The 15,059-nt window shown below is 32.8% G+C and overlaps 1 protein-coding gene across 3 annotated transcripts; it reads right to left on the bottom strand.

The window, feature by feature from the left end:
* Positions 1-4,344: 4,344 nt before the first annotated feature.
* Positions 4,345-14,438, bottom strand: LOC105337016 (protein c-Fos). 3 transcript variants are annotated; one of them, XM_011441571.4, is made up of 5 exons: positions 14,369-14,438; positions 6,210-6,524; positions 5,751-6,034; positions 5,535-5,642; positions 4,345-5,312 (listed from the first exon to the last, which is right to left on the bottom strand). In XM_011441571.4, the coding sequence occupies exons 1-5, from the start codon at positions 14,421-14,423 to the stop codon at positions 5,175-5,177; spliced, it is 900 nt and encodes a 299-aa protein (XP_011439873.4). In that variant the 5' UTR covers positions 14,424-14,438; the 3' UTR covers positions 4,345-5,174. The 3 variants fall into 3 exon arrangements, with proteins under 3 accessions (XP_011439873.4, XP_034323440.2, XP_034323439.2); XM_034467549.2 differs by lacking the exon at positions 14,369-14,438 and adding an exon at positions 9,263-9,391; XM_034467548.2 differs by lacking the exon at positions 14,369-14,438 and adding an exon at positions 6,861-7,021.
* Between the last annotated feature and the right edge of the window lie 621 nt (positions 14,439-15,059).

Raw genomic sequence — 15,059 nt, forward strand, 5'->3', positions numbered from 1 at the left:
AACGCTATTCTTTTCCTACCTTTTATAATTATTGAGTTTTAGCACGATTTGTTTTTCATACCGTTGATTGGGGTGAAGGTCGTTTTAAAAATAGCACTCGAGGTATTTTACAACGGTGACGAAACATCTCGGTGGATTGCATGTCTATAAATATCCTTTGCGAATACGAGGTGGTATTTCATTGGCTGCTCAATAATAAAGAATATTCTGGACGAAAATTGGCTTATGAAATTAAATCCCTTTTATTAAAACATGTATAATATTATATATGATGTACAATATATACATGTATAACATTTTAAATTGAAAATATAATTACTTGACCTTTTACTTTCTTTAAAGATTTATTATCAAGTCCGCCATTACATGTACTCGTACGTGTAATTATATAAGTTTTACGATTAAGTTTAATCATTTAAAGATATAATTTCTTATGCTTGCAATAACTAAACTTTATTTATATATCTTGCACCATGATTTTTTTGTAAAAACTAATCACGATGGGTGCTAATAGTCGATTTTATAGCACAGTAATATATATCTGTCGCCATATTGATGAGGCAACGATTTCACAAATTTCATAAGCCACCCTCCACCTTGGTTAACCTGAACGTCGGCAGAAAAATAGGCCAGTGTTAGGAACTGACCAAATTTTTGGATAGATTTAGAGTGTTATGTTTAATTTAATTACAAGAGCCAGTAAAAAAGTTAAAAAAATATATATTAGAGAAGCAAGTGATAAGCAAATATAACACATTTTAAAGAAAAAAATGCAAAACATAAATCAAGTTGATAAAACACTTTTATAAAAATGTAAGATGTATAAGAGTGCAGTTATCTCTGGATTTTTATATATACCTATAGCAAGCGGAAATATTTTATTAAAAAAATTATGGAATTCCCTGTATATCTGTCACCAACATGTTAAGTCTAATCAGTAATGCAATCAACCCTACCTGTTTTGCAGTATAAATTTTCCTCCAAAACAGGAGCAAGTATTCGGCGATCTAGGTTTGGAAACATGGGGAAAAATTCCTTTTATGAGGCAACATTTTGCACTTTTGCATCACATATAGGTTGCATTAATTATTCATTCGCTTAATTAAATCAATACAATTTTGGTGACTAGATTGGAGAGGGGATATGGAAGAGGGGGTCGGGACAATTTTAATTGGCATTAAACAGGCCAAGCGCTTACGAAGAAATGCTGTAAGAGTTATTCCTCTTTACCACTTTAGAAAAAAAAGGGGGGGGGGGGGTAAAGCATTGTACAAATGTACCAACATAGCCAAGTCCATACATGTGTATTTACTTATTAGAAATTTGGTCATCGGCAAAAAACTAAGTTCTACACGTTAGATGCGGAGGGGGTCTAAGTAGTTAAAAACAATTTTGTAATTGTTCGCCCCTTACAATCATGGAAGAAGAATGGCACCTATTGTCATTTTATTCTGATCTTCTAATTTCCTAGATATAAAGAGATAACAGTGAATTTTTAAATTGTACATTATCAAATTCTGTTTTATTTAAATATCTTTGTCTCTCTTTGAGAAAAATGAAATTATTTCGTAACATTCATTTCTAAAATCCTTACTTTGATTCATTCTTTAAACAAACAAAAATTAATCTGATTAAAAATGGAAATATACAGCATTCCTGGGTATCTCCCTATAGTTCTTCTACCACTATTAATACGTTCGTCAATTCATCACCCTTTATGGGAGCTGCGTAAAATGCAGATATTTATCATTGATTAAAAGTAATTAACTGTAACTTTAATCATATTGAATAAAAGATAGCAAATGGTATAATATTAATAACAATACATGTTCATTTTTAACTTTATATGATATGATCCTATAATATATGTACATAATATATTAATTGATAATCAATTTAATTGAAGGATTTCGCCATTTGTCATTCACAGGAGAAGTTGAATCACTAGATTTTTATTTTTAGCTAAGACCATGGATCACGCCAAGAATTCTGGATTTTCCAAATTGTGATTACTATGACGCAGATCACTCGCTTTTTTTGTCCGTTGCGGTTCCGTGGTTTTGTGTATTGCAGTGCAATGAACACTTGTATATACATTGTATTTACTTATTTTTTCCTTTTTTACTGGAGGTCAACCAGCTAATTATTTATACAAACAATTTCATTTTTCACAGAGCTCAAACCAACCGAAAAATATCTTCAATCCATTGTCAGATTGTAATACTGAGTATATTACATGTACATGTAGGCCTATATGTATCAATACGCAATTACAATATGGCATAGAAAAAATTTCCAGGGATGCCCCCCCCCCCCTATATTCGGCTTGTGAAATAAAACTATTACAATATCACAATAAGATACGACTAATTGTTTTTGTACCTGCACAAATCTCTACTGACGACTTATCAATTGACAATCTGAAATTTTTTCATTGTCCATTTACAAAATGTATGCTGAAGGTTTTTTTGAATGATTGGCAAAATTATGTAAAAGTGAAACATAACCTGTTTTTATTATTTTATTTGAACATATTTTATTATGCCTCACCTAATTTTCTACTAGATTCGCCGACGATTTACATATAAATGTATAGCCATGGTGAAAAAGTTGATAATTTTTCCTTCGATGCCGTGATCAAAAGGAAATTTATAAATTTTCAGCTAAAAAGAAACAAGAGGCCCTCAGGCCTTAACGGTCACCTGGGTTCCATATCCCTCAGATTGACATGTCGGTGAGTCTTATGGTTGCATTTTCAGCTTCATTTTGAAGTCTCAAACCTAATCTGAGACTTCTCTGACTGTTACCCTGCTTTTATTGTTTGATGTTTGAAAAATATTTATTCATAAAAGAGTGCAATTCAGAACTGCTGCAGATAAATGAGACTGTTTTAGCATTTTAAAAACAATAACATTAATTTTGGATTTTTTTTTTACAAATGTGAACTAATGATATTCTATCATTTCATTGAAGAATAGAATTTTCAAATTTTAAGCAAATGTCTACAGAACTGCAAAGAGCTACACTTATTTTTATCATCCTTTACGTTGAGGAAAAGGTAGTGACCTTGACCTGACCTTTATGCGAAATCAAAAAGGTCAAAGTTGATTAAATTGACATAATCATTTGGTTATATGATCCGTTTGACTGTGTCAAAATTTCATGAATTTCTTATTATAAGAAGTATGTTTGATAACGATAAGACTCCTTCCTTAGGTAAAAATACATGGCTATATTTATCCCCCACCCCTCCACCCCAGCCAAATAAAAAGCCTCAACTTTGTCCTATAGCCTGGACAGCGAATTTCACAATTTAAAACCAGGACGTTGTATGAAAATACCAGTAATAACAATACACAACTTTATCTCCCATGACTGCATGTGATAGTACAGAAAAAAATATTAAAATCCAATATATTTTCACTATATGGCCATATTGGAAACGCCATAGGGTCCGAGCGTCAATTGAAGGGACCATGAATTTTACGATTTAGGTAGAAAACTTCATTGACATCATAACCTTGCATTTAGTTTTACTCAAATATATATGGGAATAGAAATGGAGATTATTTTAAGATTTACCATGGTTTTACTATATGGCCATACCCCCCCCCCCCCTCCACCCTATGGACTAAACCCCTGACCCAGGGACCATGAATTTCACAATTTTGGTAGAGGGATTCATGTACATCATAATCATGCATTTAATTTTTCCACTCATGTGTGGGAGTAGATAAGAAGATTTTTGATTTTTGTTGTTGTTGTTTTGCTTATTTGGCCCCACCTATAGCGCCCTGGGGATGGTAGAGCCATGAAATTCACAATTTCGATTCCTCTTACCTCAGATATGCTTCACACCAAAAATTGTAACAATTTGCCAAGAAGTTTTAAGAAGTAAAAAATATAAAATTGTTAACGAGTGACGCACGTCGCACGACGGACGACGACAAACGAAGACCAATTGTGATAGGTCACCTGAGTGACTCGGGTGACCTAAAAAGTTCAATTCTTTGTTGGCTTTGCTGAAATTTGCTAAAATTAAATGAAGAATGTACATGTGTAATGGATAACATCTCCTTTTTATTACAAATTAAGCCTGCCGAACTTCGCTTCTGTTGCTTCCTACACATGCATACCTGAGGTTCACTGGCGCAGACTTATGATTGGTTTGCGATTGTTCAAATTAAAAAGCATTTAATATTTTTGTTTTGAATATCATTTTTCCTCCATCAAATGAATCATTGTACAAATAATATGATTTACCTAAGTATATACATGTATATATACTAGTACATAAAACTTGGAAATTCTTGAAATTTTTACCAAAAGACGACATAAAAGCAATTAACAATATTTGGTGATTTAATAACCAATAAAAATTAACGTCAACAACATCAAACAATGTTACACACATACATACAAATCTAGACTATACTTGAGTCAATCCACAACAAAATACATATCAGTAATGGTGTGGATAGAAGACCGCCATTTTTGTTCAGGACTCGGTCTTCCGGAATATTGTTAACTTTGATAAATAAATTAAACACATATGTAAGTCCTGAGTAAGCCACGTACAAAATCTGCGATCCACCTTCCAAACAAATTCGTCGTACAAAAATGATATTACATATAAAATAAAGTTTTCGTAAAATCGCTGCCATTTTATACAGTATAAATACCATATACAGTAAGCCATTTGATTGAAATCAATTTCTAAGTTTCATTGTAAACTTGGCAAGTAAAACACAGTTGTAGCATGACAATGAAAGAGTATAGCCTGATATATAGAAATATCAACATGATACATTTAATACCATGTTTAGCTAAACCCTTCACATGATCAGATCTGAAAACAAACGTTAAATGTACGTCAGTTCTAAACCACAAACAATTTTTCACCTTCTTGCAGTTGCTGGTTATTTGTCAGCCAGTCAGTTTTTGCTCTTTTCGCCAATCTTTTATATCGCTCCTACAAAAATGTCGGAGCCAAGACCTCCGGTCACAAAGACTGATAAACAAAAAGTGTCTCTTCTTCGGTACCGCACTTGTGTCTCTCGGGGCACCTATGTCATCTTGAAGAAACAGAAGAATCGTGGGTCAGCCTGTTTTGACTACAAGTTACTTGAGAACAACATATACAGATGATGTTCTTGTCAGAACCGGAAGTGACATCATGAGCCGAGTCTGGACATCTTGGGACACACCTGACTATGTATTTTAAGAAGTTCCATTAGATGTTCGCGTTCCTCTCGTAACTTTTGCACCTCTTCTTGTAATTTCTCCTGCTTTTCTTCTAATTTCATTGTCTCCTGTAAAACAAGATTTTACAATAAATATAGAAATATTATATAGTACAGAGAACGACATTTATTTGAAAGCTTGAGGATAAAAAGTCCTCTTCAAAACATACTTCCTTTTAGATTTTACCTTCAATATCATATAAAATTACCCATTTTCAGTAATGTGTACATGTATGTCTTTGCCCATTAAACATTCCAACAGGTGGTATCCGTATACGTAGATTAACTCACCTCTTCAAGCGTGTCCGCCAGTTTCCTCTTCTTGCTTCGGCATTTCTGTGCTGCCATCTTGTTCTTCTCTCTTTTGACCCGCCTGCGTTCTTCCTCCTCCTCAGTTAACTGCAATCAGAGAAACACCAATATATACCCACCTATCGACTCAAAAGATGTTCTTGATGTATAGCAACATCAATATTGATCGACAAGGTTCATTGTTATTGTACTTACTCTCTCGGGAGACGGTTCCTTGAACTCTATCCGGATTTCCTCTTTGCCTTCGGCTCTTCTCCTGTTTTTGATTTTTTGTTTGATTTCTTGCTTCAGTAGAGGACTTAAGTCAATATCAAATTCTGTCTTTGAAACCTCCTCCGCAAAAAAGGCTTGAGAGGAGTCAAGATCATCATAGGTGAACTGGGAGCTGACGGAGTCGTCTAAATGCTGGAATCCGTCGGAACTGTCGTACACAGAGGAGGAGCTCTGGCTACTTCCGGCTATCGACTCAATCACAGGATCTGTACACACGGTAAGAGTGCAATGTCAGTACACTGAACATTAACAAACCCAACCGCTAAATACATACAAACTGTATAGCTTTATTTAATGTATGTGTGTGTGTGTGTGTGATAGTGTGATAGAGATAGAGAGAGAGAGAGAGAGAGAGAGAGAGAGAGAGAGAGGTGTACACACCTTCTATGGCCTGTTGGAGCGTAATCTCGTGGGGTACCTCTACGACGGCAGACACACTGTCGTTGAGGAAGTCGGCATCAGTGTACAGGGTGGTGGGTAGATCCGCGCGCAGCTGCTGAGAGTCGTCAGTCTGACCGTAGGGCGGGGTCAGATCGTCCATGACGTGTGACTGGGAGAAGACAGGGATCGTGTTGTCTTCGATGAGGCGAGGTTTGGTGAAGGCTTGACCCTCCTCCGATAAAAAATGTCCGATGTCCACTCCGTGTTCCAAAAACAGGTCCAGGATATCGACTTTGTCGCGTTTAACCATGTCTTCTGTAAAATAATGATTTTTTTCTTTAAAAATAAAGTTTTAACATTACATGAAATCAAACTCTGAAATAAATCAATCAATTGAAAATTTACCGTGAATTTTTAAAGTTATACATTATTTTACTGCACTAAATAAAATCTTGCATCCAAAATACTGTGAATTTGAAACTCACGGATAACCTCTATACACGTTCCTGTATGTAGTACGGTCTATAATCCTTAAACTGTTATTTGTTTACATTTAATGATCTATTTGTTTACATTCATATATCCTACTTCAATAAATACTTCAATAAATGCTTATACCGAGGTAAAAAAAAAAAAGGGCACAAATCTTACCAGTGTAACAAATATTTTAACATGAATTCCAATTCAACACAAACTAGAAAACCTCGTGTTTGCCCTGTCAGTAAAATATTTCGCGTAGATTGTGAAATACTTTGTTATTGAGCGAACGTATGCTCGACGTCCGGTATCATAGAAATAATATCAACACTGCAAGCGGCGTGCTTTAAATACCCGGACCATGTTGTTTTCTATTTATAGACAGTCATATGACAGCGCTTAAATACGTCACACTGTTCCCTAATTAGAATATGTATATAAACTATATGGCTATCGCTGGGCGCCCCAGTCTTTAAGGGGGTCCCGATCTGAATAATCAAGAAATGAATAATTTGTATTATTTTGAGATTATGACTTCAGTGTTTTTATAAATGACCTTGAAAGACCAGATCTTTGTCAGTTTAGATTGACTAAGCTTCTTCCTATATGCCGGCTTTGTACACGTGTAGTTTGTGTACATATGGATCGCGCCACGCTGGAAGAAGTGACTCAGAATCACGAGCAAACTTACTCACTTTGTTGAATGACAGACCGACCGGCTTCTTCTTACGGCCAATAATCAGGACTGTCAACACAAACAGAACAAAACAACACGACCCCTAAACCTGGGGGGGGGGGGGGGGAGCTAGACGGTTTTTATCTTCTTTTTTTTTTATCATGCACGTGGATATTCGATCAAATTAATAATAATCATTTCAAAAATTTCTACCACGATGAAAATACTTCTATAAACATGATATCATTTTGTAATGTTTTTTTACAGTAATTATCAAGCTTTATTTAAAACATGAAATAAATTAAACTGAAATATATTATAAGTGGAATGGATAATAATTATAAATTAAATGTGATTGAAGTATTTTATTCAAATGTATGTATATATAGAACAACATGCAAGCAATACGCCTATATATATATATATATATATATATATATATATATATATATATATATATATATATATATATATATATATATATATATATATATATATATATATATATATATATATATTCTTTACTATAGACAATGTTTTGCCAAATATTACGACATAATTTGCGAGGTGTTAATGTTGAATATTTGAATTTAAATAATTTCATTGTGAAGGCATATGTAAGATTGTGTATATATATGATGACTGGCATTCTCTCAATGAAATAATACACAGGTAGACAGAGGTGATCTCACTCGACAGCCAATCAGAATCATTGTTGTGGCAAGCCCAAGTGTAACAATTGATAAGAATAGATTTCTGGTTTTTCCGTGGTTTGACATGCATTTGCATGAAAAAGCAAGGCTCCCAAAGGGTAATTTAAATTAAAATCATTTGTACAATACGGGGCTTTAAAGGAAAGACAAATACGTGGATATTACAAACAACAATTAAAAACAGATGACTGTATTAAAACTGTTTTTTCCTTATCAGCTATGCTAACGGATAAATTGTAGTTCAATCGTAAATCGATCATGACTTTATTTTCCGGTGACCATGTGCATTACGGAAAAAACTACACACCGTGCACACCCAGATTGCGTAATACTATTGTGAATCGGGCTCGATTTCACTCCCAACAAAACAAAAGAATGCACTGCGAGCGTAACAGTGTAATGTGCCTGCATTCTTGTCTATACGTAACTGATTAATTATTTTTTTTTACCAACAATGTATTTAAATATTTCATTCACGTTGTATGGTTGCCTTGAAAACCTATATATATGTAAAATGTTAAGATTTGTTGTTAAAGTTTAAGGCCTCGTTCCGTGCTCTGTAAAATTTAAAACAAACTTAAGCTACAATGTAAATCAGGAGTCTCTCATTTATCTCTTTATAAATGGGCCTTCCCAGTAAATACAAGAACACGTTAGCGTCCGAGGAATCTCGAGCGAGTTGGAAAGTTTTCAAGTAAATATCATAAATTTTGTCTACCTTGCACGTAAATTTAAAGATCGAATTTTGCACACGCAGTTTTTGGTGATCAAATAAAAATAAAGTAAAAAAACTGACCATCGGCGTTCAGTATACACTGAGATCTCGCACCAATGCGTTGTGTGGTGCGTCTGACTGTCTGTGTGTACTTTTATCGTTATAGAACCTGTACGTATATGTTGTATGGCAAGTGGTTTTAAAGACCTCTACACTTACATATATCCCTGATTGTTTTATATAATTGGTTATCTCATACATGATACTTCAACAAGCGAACCTATTCACTAACACTTTAAGTGTAATGCAATTCAACGAAGTGCATAACAAATCACTGTTGATAGTAGTACTTGTACTGCCATCAATAGACAGCATTTGAGTCTACAGTTTCAACATTAACAATTGACTATTTTTACATAAAGAAATAGATTATTAAAGTAAATTATTTTTGCAAAATTTTGAGTAAACTTACCGATTAATCGAGCGCTGTGAGCGAAGCTTGACACTACGAGCATGTTGGTGAAATAATAACAATATGGCAGTGAAGAAACGTGGTGTATTTATTGCAAATTTATTTTCCCTTATTTGGCATGAAGAAAAAAAAATCAACAGGTCGTATCTCAAGCCAGGATAACAACTTACTATCAATATCTGCTATAATGCCTTAGTGTGCTCCTTTCTGTCTGATTTTACCATATAAGAACAGACAAGATTCCATATATGGCCATATATAAAGGGTAAACGAAGTACCACGTGGTGAAACGAAGCGTAGAAATGACATTGACCGAGTTAACTCAAGCAGCGCTTACATAGCGATTATCGAGGGCAGTCACACTGGTGATTATTAATTAGCCCTTGTGATAGTGTGATCGAAGACGCCGAGTTATTATCAGTGGAAACGAATTAAAATACACAGCAAATTAAGACAAAGGAGAGATTGATTAAAGATTGGTGAATTAACAAAAAGATATGGAATGGAATGTGTTTGTATAATGTGTTATATAATGTATATAGTGTACACTGTTGTTTACTTTATCCTGTTTGATGTCATATACATGTGTATAGTATATGTGCATAGTCTCTCTGTTGTTTAAAGCAATACAAAATAATAATTAAAAAAATTGAATGAATTGAATTGATTTGAAATTGGTCATTATATACTGAAAAGAAAAGAAAATTTCATATTGATGAGAGAAATGGGTTAAGGGTGAGAATAGGTCACCGCCGACTAGGCATTCTTGTTATGACGACTAGAATCGATGCATGTCAGTTCTAAGGATCGACCGGAGTGAACTAGTTACGTTGGAAAAACCCAAAAAACAAGATCTCGTGCAAGATTTTTTTCCCGATCACATGGCTTTATGGTATGTGCACTCCTTATATATCAAGAGTTGATTCTTTTGTAGACCCCACACTTGGAAAACGGCGAATGTTGAATGACAGTGTTCATGAAATTTAATTCATTAATTAGTCAAAGAGTACCAGAATTCTTCCTCTCATATTCATTAATGAGCCTCCAAACAAATACTTATATGTATATACTCAAAACACAGCCGATCCCCTTAATTTGGAAAGGATAATGGCATAAATGCTTTATATATGTTTATAAATCTAATTTTTTTCCTTGCATATTAAATTCATCATAAAAAGTTACTTTCCTTGTGATTGGCCTCGATCAAAATTACACTCTTTCTAAATGATCAAATCAAACTTAGGGCGTGTGTCCTGAACCCACTCACGGAAAATTCACACTTATTCAATTCAAATATTAAAATTACCACAAAGTGGGCCTCGGAACTTCACCCACCCCCCACGAAGTTTTCCTGAGGATACCCCTTTTTGAAAACACATTCACGAATAATGATAAAAGCAGACCCTAGTACATGTAGAGAAAATTCCATTCAGGGAATGGTCGAAGGAAAATCTTGATGACTTTATATTTTGGATCAATATACACGTATTCAAAGGTCTTTAAATACTCCAATACAGGCACTGTGTAGAGTGATCTTTCTTAATGCGTGCATGCACATGCAAAATGGAAGCGAAAAGATCAATTTAAATTGGCAAGAAATTCCCCCCCCTTCGATTGGGCGGTTACATTAATTGTTCTACGTATACATATGTAATTTACATTTCTAGAATTCTGTCAAGGACTCAAGTTTTGACTTGTTCTAGCCACGATCAACGTTTACATGCACGAGCTGATCAAACCGTGCAGAAAGAGTAGAACTAACTTAATGTTTCCATAGCACTCGAACCAAAATTGATTCAGAATTGTAGAAAATTCACCCAAATGTTTGAATTACAGAATTTTTAAGAAAAGCTTTGGATAAGAAATATATCTTAATAAACTTCCAAACGCTCTAAGCATAATTTTTATTAAATTTAGAACCTGTAATCATAAATTACCGATTGAAACTGTAAAGTTGAATAACATGGAAAGATGTTTTAAAAATTGTTAGTTATGAAATAAAAACACAATGGGTGACGAATACCATTATGTTATGGAATGTTAGGCATTTTCTTTAGTCTGCAACAAATTAATTGGTGGAAAATACTCAATACAATACAAATGTTAACACTTATAGATTTGGGAATCTTATGAATACCATAGATATTAATTTATAGAAGTAGTTGTTCATAATTGTAGAAAATAAATTAGCTCGATTTATTTGATTTTCAGCTCAGCCCCCCTCCCCTCCCCCCAACACACATTTTTTTTTATTGCTTGTCAAGATTTTTAATAAGTCAAGCCCCCCCCCCCCACTTTTAATTTGCTTCCGACGCCACTGTATTATATAGTAAATTATATGATATTATAGGGAACACTAACAACATACACATTGATCATCCTAAACTATATGTTAAAAAGTAATATCAACAAGATGTTAATACGAATTTTTAGACAACTGGATTAGGATCTGCGGAGTTAATAACTAGTGTACACTACACATATCTTTCCATGTGATATACTTGTATACATGGATTGCATTCTTAAAGGTGTCTGCCTGAGAAACAAGAACTGGCGAAATATTAGAATCGATGCACCTCCACCCCCAGCCCCATCACGCGCACAAAATGCGAGACAGAGTAGCAGACTTCATATTGTTTGTGTAACTATAGTACTAGTCGACACATAAGTTAAATAATACGAGTTAGATCATATGATGCCTTGCCCCACCCCATATCAATTTGGTGAAAATATATTTGCACAGTTCATAATGAATAATTTAATGCTATGTAAGCTTTTGTTAATTAAGTACGGGTTTGTGGTTATATTGTAACAAGCATATTATGCATTCGGTTAATGTGGGGTTAATGGGTTTGAAGTAATACATGTACATTCACTGTGCGAAGAAAATACCTTCCGGATATTTCTGTATTTTCCTAAGTTTTGGAAGAAAATTTGTTATATCTTCATTAATACACTCCAAAATGTAATTTTGATTTGTATTTTCCTAAAGAAATTGAAATAAATAATAAAAAAAAATCACACTGCAGGTCGCAAATATAAATATATAATTTATGTCTCTTGCTTGAAAACACTGACAAAATTAAATGCTTTTTAAAATGTCTTGATATAACATTGTTAATTACAAATTTCAATCGTCATTTTATGACAAAATATCATTTTTTGACAAACTGAAATTTTGATTTAAGTCTAAAATTGCTTTATGGTCCCGAGGCCATACTTATTAAGATTAATATTATTTAAAGTAGGAAAATGTACCAAAATTAAATTATAACGTAGAATTAAACTGGTGATATCAAATTAATTAAGGACGTTGGATCCTGCGATCAAAAGTCTTTCAGTGTTTTTCGAAAGTATTTTTTTTTAACATTTACACACTTAGCTAAACCAAAATTAAAAACAAAATTTTGGGGTCTGTATGCTTCTTTCGGTGCTACGGTGTATTTAATATACACATGTAACCTTTCTGCAATGACAGTGTAGATTCCACATAAAACGCTTTTTCCTCTATAATTTTTCATCGAAATGAACCATGGTATCGAATACAAATTGACATTGTTTAAAATTCATAAAATTTTTAAAATTATCTTAAAGAAAAAGTTTGCAATTTTTTCACATAATTAATATTTTGACCTTTTTGGACTGAAAAAACAACAACACTATTTTTATTCATAAATAATTCAACATGCAATGGAATTATTTAAAAGTATCAAACTTTTTCTAAAATTATGACAGACTTGTCAAAAGAAACTTACAAATTCAGAAAATAAAACCAAAAGTATGGGTCTATATTGTTAATTTTGAGATATGGCATGAAATAAGCTAATTTTAGGGGAAAATTTGACTTCATTTATTTCTTGACTTTTATGAAATATCAGTTAAATATCCCACTATATGTCGATAGAAATATTGAAATATTGTTAAAATATTTTTTGAAACAACACGAAGATATCACAATGCATAAACTATCTGGAAATTTGGTCTGCACTGAAAATAAGAAAGCTAAAATTACTGTTCTCTAAAACAACTGAGTTATGAAAAATAATCATTTTCTTCTTAAAAACCTTCCGCCACAAAATACAGTCCCTCACTAAACTCTGTAAATATGTAATTTTTCCTTTACTATTTCATTCAATTTAGTTCATTTGGCATTGCAAACAAAGAATTTACAAGTAGAGTTCATATATGACACAAAATTTCCAGACTAGAGGTGACCCAAAATGGCTACCCAAAATCAGAGGATCGAACCTCTTGAAGCTCAAAAATCAGGATTACAATACCAGTTTAGTCTATGAAAATTTCATGAAATTGATTATTGAAAAATATATTGTTGAAATAAATTTTGTTTTATCAACTTAGGTTATGCTTGACACTAATAGTAATGATTTTGAGACTTACAATAGATATAACTGTATTTCTTTCTTCTGTTTTTTGCTTAATGAATGGTTATACATGTACATGTATATTATGCATATATTACTACGCACTTTTAATAGAAAAGAATAACTGTTAATCCTACTTTATCTATTTTATGAGATATCAATAATGAAATGACTATTTTAATCATTTCTATGCTAAAGACTCGCAGTTGTTCCGAATAATAATTCTATGGATATAGACTTTGTATCGTAAAAATATTTTTTAAAATGTATGCAAATAAATAAATAATGTTTAGAACACTGCACTAGTTCTTAATTTGTATCTTATTAGTTTTATCCATTTAAAAATTTTAGATTCTTGGTCATCCAGTGTTGTATATACATTTTTGATGATACAAAAATTACAATTTTGTGAACAGGAAATTCTAATGCTTTAAGAATTTTCTTAATCAAAAAATACTTTTTAAAGATTTAACTCAATAATTGATGCTTTTAATCAATTCGTTGCATTTATCAAAATGATAAAAATAGGACAAGCGTTTACCATAAAGAAAAATTACAACGTTATTAAGGAATGAAAAAAAATAAGTTTAAGCAATTACAAGCATAAAGCTGCATTCAATTTAAATTCAACTTATTCACTTATCTAATATTCTGCAACCAGCCATGAAAATAGAGCAAACAACTGCAAATAACAATATAGTGATCTAGCTGCAGCGCTTGATACCTGTGATGCTTGGCTCGGGGAGAGGTGGGTACAGCTCGTGGAGAGGGATGTCCATGTCTGCAGAAATGTGATGAATAACCATTTTGTTCAGTGCCCTGGATTGTGACCAACTATGTAGGTGTAAAGGCTTTGAATTTTGGAATTTCCAGATTTACGACAATGAAGTCTTGTATGGCATAGTGTGAAACGTAGATTAGCAGACGGGTCGCTATCATGCAATCTAATTTATTCAATAATGTGTTCAGCGTACGCAATTTAAATATTATCAATGCACATAAATTGCTTTGGGGAGATGACAAACTTAGTTATACTGTGAATGATCACTTGCTTTTCTTAGTTCACATTTTTATAAAAAAAAAAATTCCAAAAGATTTAGATGACGTTATTGCATTTGTATCAAAACGTGCTAACTGAAACCTTATTGTAAACTATTTTGAATCTTTTTATACAGATAAGTATGAAAAACTTTATGGAGCATAGATTCACTCTATAAAAGAAAACCTATTGAAGTTCATACTTCCTGACAGTATTTAGAGGTACGCCAGATTAAATTAATATATCCTAAGAATTGAACATATCAAAGAGTTACAAATCGATGTAGTGTTAAATAAACAATGTTTTAAATTATTTCAAATAAAAATCAGATTTGTTGACATTTTAATTTTTTCAGTATCTTATCCATCCTTATATA

The sequence above is a fragment of the Magallana gigas genome, chromosome 6 (assembly GCF_963853765.1).
Source record: "Magallana gigas chromosome 6, xbMagGiga1.1, whole genome shotgun sequence".
Lineage (NCBI taxonomy): Eukaryota > Metazoa > Mollusca > Bivalvia > Ostreida > Ostreidae > Magallana > Magallana gigas.

Excerpts from the sequence above, each read along its gene's own strand:
- LOC105337016 (XM_011441571.4), bottom strand. The coding sequence starts at position 14,423 with ATGGACATCCCTCTCCACGAGCTGTACCCACCTCTCCCCGAGCCAAGC. Across the intron at positions 6,035-6,209 it reads GCTCCAACAGGCCATAGAAG|ATCCTGTGATTGAGTCGATA; the intron begins GTGTGTACACCT and ends CCGTGTGTACAG. Across the intron at positions 5,643-5,750 it reads AGGAACCGTCTCCCGAGAGA|TTAACTGAGGAGGAGGAAGA; the intron begins GTAAGTACAATA and ends CTCTGATTGCAG.